The following is a 14619-nucleotide window of genomic DNA, read 5'->3' as shown; positions in this document are numbered from 1 at the left end:
TGTTATAATGATGGGAATTATTCAATTAAATAAAAACTTTCTTCATGTATTGTAACTACAGTGTCTTCTAATACTGTAGGACAAACAGTAAAAGGAGAATTTATTTCTAAACTAGAAGCAGTTTCTCTGAAAAAAACAAAACACATCTGAAATCTGAGCTCCAGAACTGGTAAAGAGTAGCATCGGAGCAGTAGACTCTGCATCTGAGCTGTCTGAAGCGATTTGCTCATCAAGGGATTGCATGTCTGGGTAGTGGGGACCTCAAAGATATGCACAGAAGGATGTATTCATTGCAGGGAAGAAGGGGGTGGGGTGAGTTGGTGAATTTCAAAGCACAAAAACAGGGTCTTCTTTTTTAATGAGGAGCTCCTCAGAGCAGTATCTCTGTCTCTTGCATTTTTCATGGCACTACTTCCACCTCCTTGTGCTTAAGATACCCTAGAAATTTTATTTTCTATATATTATTTGCTCATCAATAGATTATACCTGAAAAAGCCATAAAAAGAAAGGGAATAAATGTCATTCCATTATACGGTTTACATGACATTTAAAAAATATATGTACTGGACTGCCCTTTTAGCTGCTTTTATCTGTGTTCGCCATTGTGTTTTTACAGCAGATTGGTCAGTAATATCTTGTGTTCATCTATTATATCATTAAAGCAGGTGTTAATCTGTTATGGCAGCTGCAATGTCATATGGTGGTGAAAGATAAAGGGATTACATTGATATGAGTGTCTCTGTCAAAATACAGGTCTCAAAATATGTTCAACATAATGCCATACAGTGAGATTACAACCAGCTATAGCAAAGGCATTCTTTAACACTGATACTAATGACTCTCCACATCACTGTGCTACTGCTAGCTGCCGAAACTGTTGTTTTTTTCTTATAGACTTTAGCAAACCCTTTGTGCTTTCTCCTGCAGACCAAAGATAATCGTTTTGCCATTTTCAGCTGATGCACATAGGAGTCAAGTATTCTAGTGACTTTGAATCATGGTGTTATCATTGTAGGCCCATCTGTGTCAAATATTGACATCTCTTAGGTGTGTGGTGACACTGATTAGTTTTGAATTGCTAACTGTGTTAACAGTTCAAGTTTGTTGCTTTGGAGATTGAATCCCTTAGGTGTTGCCGCCTGGTCATTATGTACAGTTGATCAGGTCCAAGTCAATACCTGGTGCTTCTAGTCAGTCTGTCAGCATTCCCAGGGTGCATTATCTCCCTGTTTTAGAGGTTGAGGCATTGCTGCAGTGCTATTTAAGATGACAAATGCATGCCTTTAATAGTGGAAACATCACCTTTGTTCATGCATATTCGCAAGCACACATTTTTATCCATGGATGTATCATGGCTTTTTTTACTCCTTGCTCTAAATGTAGAAAAGAGTGTAAGAAGAGAGCACAAGCTTCAGGATTTTCTCCTAATATATCAAAGGCTCTCATATTCAAACAGATTAGTCAGTTAGGCTAATCAGAAACTAAACCAGCTAGATCGGTTTGAAGGGCTTCTTTTTGTTTTTAACAAAAACATCTTAATCTGAATATCATATTTAGTCTCTGCGAGCCACAACAAGAGCTCCAACAAAACATATCATGTGTTTTTGCAAGCTATTAAAAAATTGTGGTCTGGACCCATCCTGTTGTTCAGCAGGATCATCTTCAGTTGCAATAGTAAAAGTTGTAATGGTGTGGGACTGAAGTGCATGTTCTAGCAGTTTCCAACAGAATTCAAATCCATTCTGGCCATGGAAGGTGATGAAGGTCTGTCTAATGCTTCTCAAGACAGCTGCACATTGCTTGCCACTAAGAATCTAATTTCTAACAAAGGTACAGGTACCTTTACCGAATATTGACTCAAGAGGGATGAATACAGTCAGTTTTCAGTTTTATATTTATGATATGAGAGGATGTGTATATTTATGTTGTCACTTTGACATTATACAGTGTTTTTTGTTGATCAAAGGCAAACAAAAACAATTAAATACATTATGATTCCATATTGTAACACAATTAAATGTGAAAAAGTCCAAATGGCTGAATACTTTTGATAGTCACAGTATTCAACGTAATATTTGGCCAGTACTAAACGTACTTAAGACATATTCATTTTTATCTTTGCAGTTTTATTTTTAGATTACTCCTCAGCAGATGGTTCCTTTTATTCTTTTTCCACTGATTAATTCTTTATGACTTTCAAAAGATTTAATTAAAAATGCTCGAAGCCCTGGCAGCATATCTAGCTACAGAGCTTTAAGAATCATCTTCAGAATTCCCTTCCTTAGGATAAAGTTGAGATGTGAATCCAAGGTCTTCATAAAAACTTTCTCTACCTTCTCTTTATCCCAGTTTTAAGGTTGTTTTAATGATGTAGCTTTTATTTTGTATCCAAAAATATTCTCTCATGGCTTTGCTCTCAGCTGTTATCATGGAAGACGTCACTGTGAACAGGGGCAAGTGGTCTGTGCTAATTTTAGAAAAAAACTCCCCCCAGTGGGATGTAGTGAATAACATTGCAGTAGAGGAACACAGCTGAAGCTGTAATTTTCTATGCAGCTGGGACCTACTTCAATAATATATAATTTGTCTATGCACAACCTTCTCATGTCTCACTCATTCTGAATTTACTCTGCTTTCCGTAAGGAGCAATGTCTGGGAGGAAAACACTGAGATTGTCAAGCTTTCATTATCGATGCTGTCAGATTAGAAGTTATCATGAGTCCAACATCAGGTGTACATCTTATCTCTGTACTGACATTGTTTAGGTCAGCCGTTGTGATTTTAGGCACTGGAAGAGAACATTTTCTAGCAAAAGGGCTTTTCATTTTTTGAATATGTTATTAATCCATCAGGTTGGCTGCTACCACATCAAAGAAAGATTGTTCACTTCTCGTGTTCAGTTGCCCACACCGTAAGGTACTGTACATCGCACACAGAAAAAGACCCGGAACATGAAAGATTTAAAGGATATTTGAGACTGTGAATCAATGAAATTCTCCTGAGAGAAGCTGACAAACTGAGAAAAAAAAATAATAAAAAAAACCTGACAAAAATTACTTCCAGATCCATGAAAAAAATTTGAGCAGGGGACAAGATCGGATTTTTAGATGTATGGAAACGACACAGCTTTGGTCAATAGTGTGACAGGAGTTAAGAAAAGGTTCCGTAACCACAGTTTCAAAGCTGATTAATTGGGATAATTTGAGAAGCATTAAGTCCTTCCTTGAATCTCAGAGCTTCTGTCTGCCAGGTGAATACTGTAGATTGAATGACTCCTTGTTGTTTATATTTTTTATTTCTTTACTGTATTTCAGTTTCCCTGTCAGATTTACTTTCAGTTCAAAAATATGATGTAAAACGCACATTTTTGGCCACATAGCATTACATTCTGGCTTGTTTTTGGAAAGTGTTTATTTCTGCACAGTTGTGCTCTGTGTTGTCGTTACAAATACACTACTGTACTTGCAAGAACCGTAGTGAGGAAATCAAGAAATGAAAATAAAAATAAGTAGGCAAACCTACTGTAATACCAATAGAGAAAAACAATCAGGGCGGGCGTATGTTGAAGAAAGGAAATCTGATATATTGCCGAGTTCTGCTAATCTTTCGAATTTTGACAATAGCAGCACAACTTAAATGGGATACACTAAATGCAACTCTTTAATATGGCTGTAGAAGCTGAAGTTGAGTGTTTTGCGATGCAGTGGCATAGATCAGATCAGTGTGACAATGAGCCAGTAAAACCTTAGCACAGTGCTGGTTTCGGTGGCCAAAGGTTATTTTGGAAGGATCACAAAAAAACACAGTGTCTAACTGACCTCCAAGATGCTTTTTACAAAATCCTTTTCACTTTTAGTATGTCTACTTTTTTTACACTCCTGATCCTACTTCCCCGATTCCTTGTTCATCTGGGTTCACCTTATTAGGCTTTTGAATGCTTAAATAAAATGTCCTCCTAGTGACCCTCTTTCAAAACTACAGACTTGGAATATCCCCTCATTTTTTCAAGTGACGCAGCTTATTTCATTAGGCGCTAATCTCTAATACACCCATTTTCCTTGTTGGACGTTTTTGTAACCTTGGGGTTAATTGGGGCTAATTTCCCATACTGAAAACAATGAAAATGTTCCTTGAACTGTAAGTTTGATGTATATAATGATGTTAAAAAAAGAAGCTAGTGTCATATGACATTTAAACGGAAGATTACACAAAACTTTGAATTGCTTGTTAAACTGCAAATTTCAAATTCATCACTTGATGGCAGCATTTACTGTATGTCAGAGATGCTTCTTCTTTGTTGTACGGTGTACAGTAGGTCTGTTTAGAATAGAAAGAGGATTTAAATTGCATACAAACTCAGAAATCAATATTTGGGTTAAATAATTCATAAGCTTGAAATGAGCAAAACATTTTAATTAATTAGGTTTTTTTTTGCCTGGTATTAGCCATGTAAATATTTTATTCCATCCTCATAATCCAAGCTTTATGTGATTACTAGTTTTATTCAGGATAGTGTTTTTTTAGCTAAAAAGTACCTAGGGTGCACTTACATGGTAATCAGGAAGTGGAATATTTTAGAATACTTTTATGTTAATCTTTTATTCATTTCATTAATATAAACAATGGCAAATTGCTTAATTTTTAAGTTTGTATTAAAAGGCAGACCACAGATATTGACTTTGTATTTGTAATTTTATTATTGTTTTTGTTCTTTTTTTCCCACTTTAGGGGATGTCACATTTAATTCAAATGAACATCCAGTGGAGCATATTACTTATAGAACTTATAGAACATCTTTACTTATAATCCTGCAATGTTTTGTTTGTTATTTTATTATATTTACTGTTTGTTTCAAAATGAGGCAGAAGAAGCATAGCTTTAAATCTAAAATTACCAGCCCCCATCCCCAATATATGCACATGCACACAAATGATATTTTTATATACCAATATGATACATATTTCATAGCCTATATACATATATTTCAGATAATAATTGGGTGCAATTATGCATACAAATCTTCCTGATGTTTAGATTCTTGGAGTTGGATCACTGAATCTCACATAAAATTCCTAGTTTACTTGTTTTTTCCATTGAGGTTCAACAGCACCATCTAGTGATCACACCATAGTTTATCAAACCCTAGAAAATTCTTTCTGGGCTGAAATGATTTTTTTTTAATAGTTTTCAAAAGAAAATTGCTGACTAATACTAAAGTAGAGACTAATAGGCTTACATTTTAAACTGTATTTCCAAATGCATATATGTTTATGTTTATGTTTATTGTTTATTGAAGTCTGCATTATTATTATCTCTGAATCACATAACAAGCAATAATGATTGGCAAGGTATGTGGAAAATGAAATGTGTGCAAGACTTTATGGTATTCATAGATCTGGTTTAATCTCACATACTGTAGATGTCAGTAGTTCTTATTCTGATTGCTATTCCTTGTACAAATACTAAGGCTGACAGTCCCAAATCATGGCAAGCATTCAAAGAATAATAAATACAATATAATAAAAATATATAGTGTACTTTTCGCAGTATAGACTATTGAAATATTCAGGTCTCATTTACCTTTCACATTTCAACATGCTTAACATTTTTAGACTCGGCATTTGAAACATTGAAACATTTGAAACATTGTGAAATGTGGGGTGATCTGCAAGATTCTCCTGAAGTTCATTCTCCTGATGACCTTGAAAAATCGGTGCAGTAATCCTCATGGATGTATCTATTGCAGGAGCCTTGGAAATCCAGACAAGATTCTAACAATACGTCATCACCTAAACTGTGATGTATAATTCTGAGTCACGTGCTCAATTAGGTATCAAACAAGGTCTTTGCAGGTTTGCAGCTGATTTACAGAATAGATGATAATTTATTTGATCTCCAGGAGCTCCAGTCCAAAACTCCAACCACCCTGACTTCGCTTATCGAACTTGAGAATGCTCCAATATTTACTTTGACAGAAATGGATCTCCAGACAACATACCTGTATTAGTGAAGCATACAGCATATGAAGACTGGACTTAGACATAGTCAGGAGACCAGAAGTCTTCATCAGAAAGCACCAGATGAAGACACCCCAGTGCAAATGAAAATGATTAATCCAACCGTGAGGGATAGCCAATCAATGATGTGTTTCTAAGGATTTTGTATACTTACATGTTATAGAGCCTGTATGTGATATGCAGGAGGCTATAAACTAGCAAAAACAAAGTCCTTAACTTTACAGCCCAGTTCAGAGACGTAAAAATTCCCATTTTCATTATCCAGATGCATTTAATGTCAGATGAGATGCACTGAGTGTGTGATAGAACAGAAACATTTGACATCTACATCAACACTAGGTGCCTCCATATTTTTATTCATACAGTAAGTATGTATGTCTTCTGGGATCATTTTGTAGATCTAACCAAGTCTGAACATTTTTTAATTTTCCTGCACCGTGTTTTCAGATGCATTTCATTGTTTTTTATGGACATAAAACTTTGTTAGTTACATTCTTTTTTCCTGTATTTACAGAGCACCACCCATAAAGCACCATGCTTAGCAATAATAAATAGGAGAAAATGAATAAATATTGGTATTTTATTTTTTTACTTTCATCAGACCATTGAATCAGAATTCGGTGAAACTCATCTGTTGTCAGAGCAATCTATGCTTTTATTAAACTAGAAGCAGATGATTGCTGAAGCAAGAGTAATACAACTTCATAAGAGAATTTAGCAACCAGGTTAAATTAAAAACATAATGTTATTGAAACGGCCCTCTCATTTTTGGATTATCTTTCTCCAGCTGTCCACTGTAACCTGAGTCAGAATGGAATAGACCACGCAATCTGTGCAGAGGATGTCAGTGTGCACCTTGAAGCAGAATCGAGAGAGAATGGAGTCAGAAATGAGGACAGCAGTCTGAGGCTTCTGGAGAAGAAAGGAAGTCCTAAACAACAGACTTCGGAAACAGATGGTGCTCGGGTAAGGAACTATCAAGAACTCCTACGTACATTTTCCAGTGTACATTGCATTATGAACTACGTACATACAGTATGTAATGTACTAAATATAAAAATCTTGAAAATATTAAGATACGGTAAATTAATTAAATACTTAATAGCCTCAGACTAATGTTTGCTCCCTACATGCTACTTGTGAATTTCTAATCTGCGGGTTTTATCTGGAGGTTTTCATAAGGGAAACTTGGAGCCCTCACCTTTTCTAAATATTTGAGGTCAATTTTTTGTTTCCAGGGCAGATACCATATGAATTTTGTGTTTCCAGGATGGATACAGTATGACTTTTCTGTTTCCAGCAGGGAGGATAAAATACAGACAACTGTGCTATAATATGCTTCATGCTCTTCTACAAAAACAGACCATAAATGTCCTTGTTTTTGCAGCACTTTGGGCTGGGCAGAAATGCACTATTAACACATATTATACGTTTCTCGGTTAATTCTTCCCTTTTTATACAAGTATCTGCAACACACAGGTTTTAATATAGAGGATATAACAGGATGTTACCTACTGTACACATGGATCCATATTTTAAGGCAGTGTGTCTTGTTTTTTTACCTCAGATCACTGCTTGAGGTCTCCCATTCAGGTATTGGTCAGACTCACACCTGCTGAGCTTCAATGGGTTGTCAGTTGTGAGTTGCAGGGTGATATGGCTGCTGGCTTTAAAGCAGTACTGTCCACCAGTACAAAAGCAGCCTTAAGGTTTTCTCTTGCGTTAGGTGTCCAGAGGGTGTTTGAAAAAAAAATCCAATTTGACGTTAAACAACACTTATTTGCTTATTACCTCCTTCTACCTTAGCCTGCAGTATGGTTTTATAAATAGACTATTCCTCTGTACTTATGTCATTTTCACCATTCAAGAACAGCAAATTTAGTGCACTCATATCATTTTGCTGAAAGCGGATAAAAATAGTTCCAGCTGCTGGATGGTTCCTCTGTGTGATGACTCAGAAACCAAGGGGGATTAGAAACATTATATAAAGTGTTTGATTTTCACCACCGTGTCTGCACAGTTAGTAAATCTAATTTTAACTGCAGGCTTTTTTTATGCTCAGAGGATGCAGGTTTTTCCTTTTTTAATGATGTATGTCATGTTGCTAACAGAAATAACAAGGGAGCATAATTCAGTCCTTGACTGTTCGTGTTAAAAGGTTGCAGAACAAAGCAGAAGTATTAATTTTACAGTTAACTAGCAGCATTGGGACTGATATGATATGTGAAAAAGGAGGCCATGACTTGTTTCCCTGAGATGTGAGCTCATATGACAACAATACGACACTCAATGTACTCCTAATTCAATTATGTCAATGTTTTTTTCTGGGAAAAACTTGGTATTTACAAAAAATCACCTTCCTTCTTTTCAGTGTTCACATGTAGAATAAACTGTAGGAATATGATTGCCCCCTTCTGTCAGAGAGAAGACTCATTTTCCTACTTTAAATAAATAATAGTGATGGCAATAGGAATTCACATAAAATGTAAAATGAATGTTCCTGTATTTCAGTTGACTAAAGCAAGCATATAAGCCCATGGCTTCACAGTCTGTGTGCAGCCATGGGGCTGTCCTTTATTCTTAAATTAAATTGTGCATCCAGAATCCTCCTCAGCTGTGATGTTTGTGCAGCCCAAAAACAGCAAAAAGCTTTCACCCTCCTTGGTTTAAATTTTGCATTAGCAATATTTTTCATTCATGGTCATGTTCTGTTGAATTAAACATATGGTAACACCAAAAGTACTCATGGTCTCCCCTCAGCAACCAGTATTTTACTAATAATCTATTAATAATCTGTTTTGTAATCTGCACTGGATCAATATCCAATAATAATCTGAGCTCAGAACTGCTGATGAAACACCTTCCTTTCAACGTTGTCTCATTGCTTTAGCCCACATATGAGAATACAGTATGAGCTTTTAAAGGAGTTTTCATTTCCTCCAGCACACTAGCTCACCCTGTCTTTTCATAAGAACTCTGGTGGTGGACGCAGCAATGCTATTAAACCCTGGAGACAGCGATGAGCTCAGATCATGCTGTTTCCACCTGGCGTCCCTATGTGCGTGACTGGAGGCAAATCGGCCCCCCAGCCAATTTTCTCTTTCTGAAACCCGTGAATGCAGATGCCAATCTGATGCCCCTCATAGGCCCCCAGCCAAGATTACCACAGTGCTGAGGCTCAGAGTCAAAGAGATGACTGTCTGAGATGAAAGGCACTCCTGACAAATCGTGCAGGGATTTTACATTTTCAATTAGTATTGACTGTGCTTACCTATGCTCAAAATAGCAGATCTGTGCCATCCTGGGAAAGAATCACATCGGGGGGTGTTTAATTAGTAAATCCGGAGAATGCTCTGTGTTCAAGAGCAGAGAGTTTCAGTCACTGATCCGTATCAAAGGTGCAGTTTTCCATTCAGTCATCTCACTTCATTCCACTATTGCTATCCTGCCTCTTGTTTTCCTGTCTCCTTTGACACAACCTGCTTGCCTCCCCACTGACAGGAGTCCCATGTGATTAAGGGATGCTTTTGTCTTTCAAAACAAGTCTATTTCTAGGTTGGAAAGTATGGGAGAATCACCTGCACAGAACTGAAAGGGGAACTGCAAAACGTTTTAGATTTCGGCGGTTAGAAAGAATCGGCATTGATGAATGCATTTCAAACCACAAAGAAAGTAAAATGCACACAGTAACTTGTAAAACCTCCAATTTACATCACAAAGTAGAGTCAATTTCCAAGTCCGCGCAGCGCCGTATTCTGCAATTCAGAACGAGGCAACAAAAATTCTGGTGAGGTGATGCGGTGCTATTGCACTGTCAAGAAGCAGGTTTGTGAATACCTCTCCCTTAATCCAATAAAAATATTGGTCTCGATTTCGAGATGGTTTTGCAGCACAACCTGTTCTTATTCACTCATACATCGCCTTACGTTAGTCATTAATCGTGACTAGTGAGCAGGAAGGGCTGCTTCATGTCACAATTCTTGCAAACTCTCACTCTTGCCTATGATAAGACCGGAGGATTGTGACAACATGGCAACCTACAATACTTTCAGAAAGTTCACGATTTTATGCCAATTTAAAATTTATACAAATTTTCTATACCGTCAATTAATTTATTTTGTTGCCAAGATATAATAACTGGTCTGAGAAACTGGGCCTGCAGTTCCCTAGTAATGCCAGTAGCTGAGAGTAATTTTCTCCAATAATTTTCATTTGTGCTATACAGTAGTAGTAGTATATCAAGGTACAGTACACTGTACCCGCTGATATTCTTTGGGATTAGGAACTAGAAAGTCATGCCATACTGTATAGCAAAAAATGACATATTTAGGAGAACTTTGTCCTATGAGAACAACAAAAATATGAAGCTTATGGGACCATAAGAGCATAAATTTGCCCTTGTGACTAAAGGTTTTCCTTTAAGAATTAATGGAGTCGGGTTAGGCATCATAAATTAGATTGAGTATGTGTTTCCCATTATATATCCAGGTTGCATTCCTAAGTAATGCAACTTACAGCTAATTGAATTAGAAAGGGGAATTAATATTCATAAAGAGCAATGCAATTATCTTGAGATACGTTCTGAACATACCATTATGACATTGTTATATACGTTCAATGTACCTATAACCAGTAAAAAAATAAACGTTGATAGTATCACCAGCTCCTTTTGACTTGTGGTCTCATTCACTGCTTCAAGATAGATATTTTCCACACACAGTTCATACTGTACATCCATAGCTAGCAATCACACCTTGATCCATTGTTGGATCAGCAACATAATGCGTGGTGGTAAGAACTCAACTTTAATATTGAGATATAACAATTCAAGTCATGTGTAACAGCAGTGTCTTGAAGGAGAATTCTTAATGTTAAATTTTGCTCTTAATATTTTCTTTTCATTTCTAGAACAAAATAATCTATAAATCACCTGTGTTCCCGGCTTTTGGTACATTTGGTTAATACATTCTTTTGGTAAAGATAAAAGTGAAGGGAAAATGCTATATATATACAGGACCATCTGAACCACAAAGATATTTTAAATATATAGAGATCAGTCAGCCTGCAATTAGATACTGTACATCTAATCAATGTGCTGTGCATTAATGTAATGTACTGTGTAGCACCATAATTAAATTTAAAGTAATAAAAAGAGTTATACTAATTTCAGTCTTTCGGTGTTTAACATGTTAGTGCTTAAATAGTACAGGTTACAGTGTTAGTGTTAGTGTAGCTTAAATAGTACAGGTTACAGTGTGTGTGTATTTGTATATTCTATGCTCTGTACAAGTAATTTTTTTAGAGGTTACATTTAGAGGTCGGTTTAGAAAAGAAATGTATTAAATCTAACAAACAAATCAAGCTGATGAGGAATTAAGGTATTTGAAAAACTTTGTTTCTAATTATATGTTGGACAATCATTGATATATTTACACTGTGTGTAGTTTAAATGCAAAAAAACCTGAAACTGTAGGAGAGAATGTTTTGGGAATGTATCCACTAGATGGCACTGTGAACTTGTCAGATAAGTTCATATTTGAGAGTCAAGCTGCAAGCCAGATGTGGGGAACACGTAAACAGCCAGAGGTTTCAAAAAAACACAGGAGGCAAAAGATAAATAGATAAAAAAGAACAAATTGTTTTTTTTGTTTAAAACAAATCTTCCTTTGCAACAGCAATTTGACATTCAAAACAATGTCCTTCAGCAGTCAGAATTTACTGAAACTACATCAAACGTCAAATAAAGTGATATTTTCTAATGCTTTGGTAGACCTAAAAATAGTTGGGAATGAATACCTTGATTATAAACTAAATAAAACCATACAGAAATCAAAGCTTTTGAATTCTGTAAAATTGAACTCTATGCTCTTATAACAAGGGCATGTACAGTATCAACTGTCTTTTACATTACATAACCATAGAGAATTTTGGCTCTAGAGTTGCATGAGAATACTTGAACAGTTCTGTTTCTTAATTTAATTGATAAATCAGTAGTTAACTGGAAGTCAAACAAAAATCCTTCTAAATTTAGTGTATGTGTCATGAATTAGATTTGTTATACTTTACCAACATAATGTAGAAGAGCCAGTCTTTATCCCTGACCACACACAGGGGAGAATGAGGATGTGTAGACAGTAGGGTCAGAGAGGGGCTGCAGGAGGCACATCGCTCCCCAACAGAACCTCAAGTCTGCAAGCGTCTGGAAGGTCACTGGTAGACAAGAAAGACTTGGCCGAATAAGTGCAGCCTTCCCCCATCTGGACACACTGGTTTAGTGACATGGCCTAGGTTCATACCGGTGATGACAGAGGTTAACTTTTACTGGTTAAGCCACTCAAGAGTACCATAAATACTTAATGATTTAATCACATACACATTTTAGTTGTAGGCTTACTGTAGATTACTTGCAGTCTCGTTTATACTACTGTATATCCTGGACAATTACTTTTCTAGGCAGAAGTTTTTGACAGCATAGATAATGCAGTTTCTAATCTTTGGCATTGCAACATGGGCAATCAGCACACAGGATAGTGGAGAGGAGAGTGCTTTTTAATTAATAAAATTGCATCATTTCACTATCCTTGAAAGGGCTCCTCTCACCAGCCGGTGGGAAGAAAAGCTGGTAGCAGTAATGCCCTTGTAGCTGCCTGTAACATTACCATGTTTGAAAGGGCTATAATTTTCCCAAAATAACAATTAATGTAGTTTTCCTGACCTCCGAGGTCAGTTTATGGCTTAGTATGAATTTTATCAACAACATAAAGGCCATAGGCTTCTGAGTGCACATGTAGATAAAAAGTCAAACATTACTCCTAATAGTAGTTACACTTCTGATTAGAGGTTGTAGGTCTGCCTATTCCTATTCTCTGCCTGACAGAGGTTTAATTGGATGGTTGATCAGTAGAAAAAAATCTTTAAATATGAAGCTGCCAGGAAAATATGTGGAAGGGAACTCTGTAATACTGGCATGCACTCAAGGTCATTTGGAAGCCTGAGCTTCTAGCAGCTCATGTGATTTCTAGATATACTGTACGGACCGTAGAACTATTCCTTCACATCAGAAAGATAAATTGGACAAAGGAGCTCAGACTGGCCGACCACAGGTTTATTTTACACAGGCCTTTCAAGGGGTAGTGTACTGTCCTGAACGTACCCCTATATTTCATATTTCACATGCAGCATTCTATGTTTTGATTCACTCTTGGCATTTCTTAATGTACAGTGATTGTTCAGTACAAATCTATGTTACAAAGGTGCAAAGCAGTAGAACATTACACAAACAATCTGAAGCCTTGATTGAAACATTTTGCTATTAAGATGCTACAGCACTGATAAAGTATGCCCATCAATATCTGTTTTTTTCCAGAATTGGCTTTGTAATACTAAGAAGAAGGGGAAGGAGAAAACGAAGAAAGTTGATTAGTAATAGTAATAGATAACTGGTTTATTCCATGCTGAAAGAAAAGAAAGGAAACACAACATTTTGGCCATGGAGCCTTCTTCAGGTGTGAGGTGTGTTTAAGCGAGGTCCTCACACCTCACACAAGAAGGCTCCACGGCCGAAACGTTGTGTTTCTCTTTCTTCTTTTTTTCAGCATGGAATAAACCTATTATTTGTTCCTTTGCAGCCTACACATGCTGACGCAGCTACCCACCTGATTATCTCAGTATAGTGTGCAAAAAAGAAATGGATATCCATGAATTCAAGCATTAAGTTAAACAGATTTGAAAGCCACAATATTACACTGAGTTTTGCGACTGGACTTTCTGAATCGTTTGCAAGATCTGATATGAGTTCATTCCACAGTATTGGAACAACAGAAAACAGAAAACAGACTGGTCTCCTGCATCTGGAACCTTGTACAGAGCCTAGTAAGCTAGTATTGCAAGTAACACTAGTGATAAAACAGTAAACCATGTAGAACTGCAGAATTTTCTCTACAGCAAGTAATGAACAGACGCAATAGTATAATTAATTAAAACAACCACAGAAGAAACACCAATTATTGGTGGTAGCATTTGCATATAGCACTTCTAGTACTGAACTGCCTACCAGTTCTATCCTATATTGTAAATCAAAATATCTCATTACTTGAAATGTCAGGCTACACAGCCTTGCTCTCTTGTTGGTGTAAGTAATGCTGATTTAATTATTTTCAGCCTTTCAAACTTTCTCATGGTTTTCAGAAATTCAGGTGCTGTTTAGAGTGCCTGGGGCTACGTCTGTCTTTGCTGAGGGCATCAGATGCCCCCTCTGTTCTGCCAAGGAATCTAACTAATAAGCAGCTGCTCTTTTCTGGCAGTGGTACAGTTTTCTTCCTCATGGTGCTCACAAACAGATAAGTGGTTGAGCAAAAGGAGTCTAAATAAATGAAGTCTCTCATTTGGAAGACGTGCAGGAGGACTATGTAAATAATGTGCCTTTCATGTGATTTTCAAAGCCCGTGTGCTTCAGAGCAAAATCTGATCCTGATTACCTGAAAGGAATTATAAATGTTTTAAGACGCAGAACTACAGGAGCTAGTTGCAAAGTACTGTAGGTGTGAAAATAGACTGAGCTTGTTTTCCCACTCAGAAACAGTTTGGGGAATTTAAGCCAGTG

General features: G+C 36.6%; 1 protein-coding gene across 3 annotated transcripts in view; it reads left to right on the top strand.

Annotated features, from left to right (window-relative positions):
- samd12 (sterile alpha motif domain containing 12) overlaps positions 1 to 14619 on the top strand; it is a 117442-nt gene that overhangs the window by 19173 nt on the left and 83650 nt on the right. For all 3 annotated transcript variants that reach the window (XM_015356818.2, XM_015356819.2, XM_015356817.2), the window contains exon 2: positions 6805 to 6983. In XM_015356818.2, the coding sequence (XP_015212304.2) occupies positions 6805 to 6983 (179 nt within the window). The remainder of the gene's footprint in view (positions 1 to 6804; positions 6984 to 14619) is intronic.

The sequence above is a fragment of the Lepisosteus oculatus genome, chromosome 10 (assembly GCF_040954835.1).
Source record: "Lepisosteus oculatus isolate fLepOcu1 chromosome 10, fLepOcu1.hap2, whole genome shotgun sequence".
NCBI classification, from domain to species: Eukaryota; Metazoa; Chordata; class Actinopteri; order Semionotiformes; family Lepisosteidae; genus Lepisosteus; species Lepisosteus oculatus.
Note: the sequence above shows the minus strand (reverse complement) of the source record. Positions and strands in the feature narration are given on the sequence as shown.